This window comes from Pelophylax lessonae (genome assembly GCF_965119305.1).
Source record: "Pelophylax lessonae genome assembly, chromosome: 8".
Taxonomy (NCBI): Eukaryota; Metazoa; Chordata; class Amphibia; order Anura; family Ranidae; genus Pelophylax; species Pelophylax lessonae.
The window spans coordinates 21,416,232-21,422,231 of record NC_138775.1 but is presented as its reverse complement, the minus strand read 5'-3'; the positions used below and the strand labels follow the sequence as shown (position 1 = coordinate 21,422,231).

The 6,000-nt window shown below is 46.2% G+C and overlaps 1 protein-coding gene across 1 annotated transcript in view; it reads right to left on the bottom strand.

The window, feature by feature from the left end:
* Positions 1 to 1,216: 1,216 nt before the first annotated feature.
* The window catches only part of CIMIP7 (ciliary microtubule inner protein 7), a gene marked incomplete at its 3' end in the record, with an annotated part of 62,910 nt that continues 58,126 nt past the window's right edge, over positions 1,217 to 6,000 (bottom strand). The window contains exon 4 of the mRNA XM_082265981.1: positions 1,217 to 1,654. Coding sequence (XP_082122107.1) covers positions 1,217 to 1,654 — 438 coding nt within the window. The remainder of the gene's footprint in view (positions 1,655 to 6,000) is intronic.

Here is a 6,000-nt window from a genome sequence, read left to right as displayed (position 1 = left end):
TTTTGTGGGACTGTCCTGGATTTGGAGGGACTGTCCCTAATTTGGAACAAAGTCCCTCTGTCCCTCTTCCCTCCTCATTTGTCCCTCATTTTGGTCTGATCTATATAGCTGTATATAAAATGCACTATTTATCTTTCTAAAAGTGTTTCCCAGTGCTAAACCTTTCATTCAATTTCTAAATTGCTGCATTTGTATATTTCAAAAGCCAGTGTGAAGGAGTAGCAGTGGTAACATAAAAAAGCACTTCTGGGTTTAAATAATCATATTTTTATATAATTCTCCTTTGGGGGGGCAGGGGGTGTGTCCTATGTCTACATACTTTTGCTAATAGGTGTCCCTCGTTCCCATCCCAAAACATTGGGACAGTGGTGGCTGGTGCTCCATGGGCCGGGGGGGGGGAGGCAGACGGACCACACCATACCCCCCGGACTACACAAACCCGCACACCATACCCCCAAGGTCCCCGGCTCACTCACCCTCTCACCCTAGACATGTGGAGGGCAGTCGGCAGTCAGTAGCAGCGGCGGCGGCTTCCCCATCGGTCTCCTGCGTCTCCTCCCTCCTCCTCCTCGGCCGATGGCATGGCTTCTCCTTTCAGCCAATCGGGAAACGGGTGGCAGGACCCGCTTCCTGATTGGCCAGGAGGAGAATCCTTGTGACAATGGCGAATATTCATTCGCTATTGTCACACAACTGGGTGGGCTCGGGGCGCAGTGCTCTGTGCCCCGAGCCCACTCTTTTTTGAAGACTATTAGAGCCTCTGGCTCTAATCACGTGCTTAAAAAAAACCCCATTGGAATCCATGTGCCCGGCGCCCTGCATGTAGATTACGGGGCCGGACGCATGTATAGGGGGGGCGGCGCCCCTGCGCCCCCAATGGACGGGCCGCCCCTGTGTTGGGAGGTATGCTACTGTATCCATAAAAAAAATTAAAAAAACGTGATTGGACTTCAAACATGTCTGCCTTTGTTTATCTCCATTCCATGGGGAATGGGTGGATTAGTAGTTTACAGAATTTGGATAACATTGTGTTATGCTTCCAGTTCAACTCACAGGAAGTGACAAGGACACTTCCCATATCTGGCTGGAACAACAGGTGTTTCCTATACTTGCTAAAAGTGCTCTGAGCCTGAAACATAAAAACGAATGCAGCCACCACATCCAAGGCCTGTTAAACTGCAATATATTAATTTTTGTTCTTGGGTTTAATTATCCGTTATGTAGTCTCAATGTTTTGCACGTTTTCTTGTTTCACCGTTTCTGGAACTCGCCAAACAAGACAATCAGAAACGGTGAGCCGGTTGTAAGGTGCAGACTTGGCTCTTCTTAATGAGATCCCCTCAGTTTCTGCTCTGGTGTTGTTCGATTTCTGCGGGATGTCTGTCAAAGCTGAGTGCTCAGAGGTTTTCAGATTAACATGGCTTCTCATCATGTCCCTATAGGTTGTTACTTCAGAATACGAAGCTGATGTTGCCCGACCCATCCGGGGAACCAGAAGCTGAGGTGCACTCCCAGGATCATCATCCAGTCTCCAGAAGTCTGTCCGGTAAGTGCTGATAAGAGGCCTTTGTCTCTTTATTTCCTCCTCCATTGGCTTCCAATAAATAAAGTTGTAGGACTCCCTATGCTGCAGAAGCTTTTTCTTGCCCATGCCCTTAGGGAAGAAAAAATAAGACACTTTGTTAAACAGAACCATATGTGGAAGAACTGTAATGGTATTGTTGACCAGGTCGAATGAAACCAAAAACATCCTCCACACTGCAGTACTTTAATATAACCCAATAGAGTTAACCAGGGCTTTTTTTGCAGAAAATAGGTGTAGGAACTCCCCTCTCCTAAGTCACCCCTTGTCTCCACCCCCTACCCACCATCAAGCACCATCCCTTGTTTCCACCCCTACCCACCTCTAAGCATCATCTCTTGTTTCCACCCACTACCCTCCTCCAAGCACCGTCCCTTGTTTCCGCCCCCTACCCACCTCTAAGCACCATCTCCTTGTTTCCACCCCTACCCACCTTTAAGCACCATCCTTTGTTTCCACCCCTACCTACCTCCAAGCACCGTCCCTTGTTTCCAACCCTACCCACCTCCGAGCACCGTCCCTTGTTTCCACCCCCTACCCACCTCCCAGTACCACCTCTTTTAGAGAAAACAGAACCAATATAATTTTGTGGTGCTAAGTAATCTGTATAGAATTTGGTAATTATAATAATTATAATAAGTAATATGAATCCCATGCAGCCAGCAACATTGCCCCCCCCCCCCAAAAAAAAAAAAAAAATAGATCCCCCTGCAATAATAGACAGCTCTACCAATAAGAAATACTCCCAGCAACAATAGACCATTTGCAAAACTGCTTCGCAACAACAGACCCACCCTAGGAACAATGGACCCCATCAGCAACATTAGATCTCCCAGCAGCCTGCATTAATAGACCCTCCAGCAGCCAGCAACAATAGATCCCTCCCCAACAGTAGATCGCTCCCAGCAGCATAAGACCCCCTAGCAACATAATTCCCATGCCTCAACAATAGGTACCCCAGCAGCCAGCATTAATAGACCCTCCAGCAGCCAGCAACAGTAGACCCCTCCCTCAACAGTAGAGCCCTCCCAGCAACAATTGACGCACTAGGAAAATAGGACCTCCCAGCAACAGTAGATCCCCCAACAGCTGGCATCATTGGACCCTTCAGCACACCCCACTACCCCTTGCCATTACATACATTCAGTGCTGGAGGTGTCGGGACTGCGTTCCCTGCACGTTCCCACTGAAAAAAAGCCCTGGGGCTACTATAGTCTACTGCAACCTTTTTCAACCAGGGTGCCTTCAGGTTTCTTCAGTTCAGGGGTGCCTTGGCAAAATGCCTAAATTGCATACAAGCCAGCAGGTGGATGAAACCTGCCTTTTAGTTACACAAAGCCATGAATTTTCATTGTGCACCAATATAACACTCTAGTCACCGGTGTTCCAACAACCCATAACCTCATCAATGGATAAGGAGGATGTCAGGCCCCTGCAAAGCATTCTTGTTTGCCCCCCCCCCCCCCCCGTCAGATCAGAACTCGGGGTCACATTAGCTGAGTGAGGGAGAGAAATTGAGGGAGAAGAGAAACATTGGAATAATAGTCAGTACTAAGGTGCAAGGATGTATTTGCTTTGGGAGTATAAATCACCTCTAATGTTGAATGTCCTACATGTGTGGATGTTGCTGCGTTATGTAAAACTCTTAGTTTAGTTTTTTACATTTTAGAATGGAGTGCCTCGAGACTGTGCAGAATTTTAAAGGGCGCCTTGACTGAAAAAAGGTCACGAAACAATGTTCTACTGCATTTTTAAAACAGAAGGTACAATCTTTATATTCTAAACTTTGAAATGCTCGGGTGCTCTGGGCTTCAGCAAAATGGCCGCCTCCAGCAAGAAGATAAACAGGGTCAACGCTGGAGGCAATTTACAGCACACACTAATTTTGGAAGCATATTTATTAACCACTTTAATTCCGGAAGGTTTACACCCCTTCATGACCAGGCCATTTTTTGCAATACGGCACTGCGTTACTTTAACTGACAATTGCGCGGTCGTGCAACGCTGTACCCAAATGAAATTGATGTCCTTTTTTTCCCACAAATAGAGCTTTCTTTTGGTGGTATTTGATCACTTCTGTGTTTTTTTTTGCGCTATAAACAAATAAATACCGGAAATTTTGAAAAAAATATATATATTTTTTACTTTCTGCTATAAAAACATATCCAATAAAAAAAATGTAAAAAATCGAATTTCTTCATCAATTTAGGGGAAGTTTTTTTTCAATAAGCGTTTATAGATTGGTTTGCGCAAAGGTTAAGGGGTCAACATACTATGGGATATTTTTATTGAATTTTTATTTATTTATTTTTTTACTAGAAAATGGCAGTGATCAGCGACTTATAGCGGGACTGCGACATTGCAGTGGACGAATCGGACACTAAAGCCCCGTACACACGTACCGAATGTCGGCCGAACGATCGGCCGTCTTTTGTCCGTTGCTGTCCTGTCGGTTGAAAAGTGCTAAAGACTGCACACGAATTTTGTCGGCCAACAACAGCCGACTGCAGAAGTGATATTATGTGATGGTTAACTTTCCGTGTGTTTTTTCTTTTCTGAGCATGCCCAGTCTTGCTCATCTGCTGTTTGTCGGCCGAATTCTGTACTGACTGAGGAACAGTCGGCCGTTCTGGTGTTGGCCAACAAAAATATTAAAGCCTGCACACCAGATTCTGTTCGGCCGAAAAGTCGCAGTTGGTTGTCGGAAGCATCATACTAACAAGCCGACAATCGGCCGATCGGTCAGTGGCCGAATATTTACGGACGACAATCGATACGTGTGTATGGGCCTTTAGTGACCCTTTTTTGAGGACTAGTGACACCAATAAAGTGATCAGTGCTAAAAAATATGCAGTCATTGTACTAATGACACTGGCAGGAAGAGGTTAACATCAGGGGCGATCAAAGGGTTAAATGTGTTCCCTCTGAGTGCTTGCTAACTGTGTGGGGGAGGTGCTTTGACTGGGGGAAGACAGAGATCTGTGTTCCTGCTTAGCAGAAACACAGGATCTCCATGTTCCCCTCACACAGAACAGCGATCTGCCTTGTTTACATAGGCAGACCACCGTTCTGCCTCTCTCAGGAACAATTTCCAGGTGTCGTGAACATCAGGTCCGCTAGACCGGCTTATTGACTCCCGCTGTGTCCAATCAAAGCAGGAGTGGGTCGCCGCGCATGCACGCCCCAGAACCAGAAATAATAAATGACGTATAGGTACGGAATTTGGTGCTGAAGGGCCGTCCTGCCGCAACACATTAATGGGCGGTGGTCCGGAAGCAGTTAATGCGGAATTAAAGAAAATTAAGTCGTTGTGGGTAAGGTTTTACTTTAATTACTGGATTATTGGGAGACTCCGGAGGAAGCCTCCATCTTTGGCTTTGGCACCTTTGCTTCTTGCTGTGTATTCAGTCATATGCTGTATATTGGCTGTACCGACCTTTTTTTTTTTAATTATGATTTGACACCTGTTCTGATGACAGCTGGCTAATAGGGGGGTTCCCCTCACTTTAGAGAATGTTTCTCTCACTTCCTGAAAAGAGAATGAAGGAAAATCTCCCTAATTGGACACAGATGGCAATTAATGTGATTTTTGGCTTACCGTAAAATCCATTTCTCTGATGTTCATTGACAGGCACAGCTCCTGGTCTTCTTAACCATTAGGTTATACTGCCCCCTACAGGAGTAGGACACTAGGCAGAAAAAAAAGACTGACTACGCCTATGGGCAGTCCCAGGGGGTGTTCTCCCACTCCCTGCCATAGGTAAGTTTTGTTACAAGTAGTGTCAGAAGAATTACAACTCCACAGAGGGGTGGGTGCTGTGTCTGTCAATGAACATCAGAGAAATGGATTTTACTGTAAGTGAAAAATCCCATTTTCTCTTTCGTCCATTGACAGATATAGCTCCTGATCTTCTTAACCATTGGGACATCCCAAAGCAGTGTCAAACATGAGGGGTGGAAACAGCAAGAAAAAATTCCCAAGGCTAAACCGCAGCCAACCAAGTAATAGGAGCACAACCAAAAAACAACTGGAGCCCACCCGAAAATACACCCCCAAAGAGGATGAGGTCCTCTAAACAGCAGCCTGCAAAACCTTGCAGCCAAAAAAAATCTGCAGATGCCAACACATCCACTAAAATTTAATGAAAGTGCGCACTGACGACTAGGTGGACGCCTTGCAATCCTGCGTCACTGACGCTTGATGACATAAGGCCCAGTAGGCACTGAGCGCCCGAGTAGAGTGCGTCTTGACAGGGAAAGGAGGAACCTGACCCTTGATTGAATAGGCCTGAACCATCGTCTGTCTGATCCATCTAGAAATGGTCGCAGAGGAAGCCGACAGTCCCTTCGGAGGCCCATCCGTGAGCCCAAATAGTGAGTCTGACTTCCTGAAAGACTCCGTAGCTGCCAGGTAAACC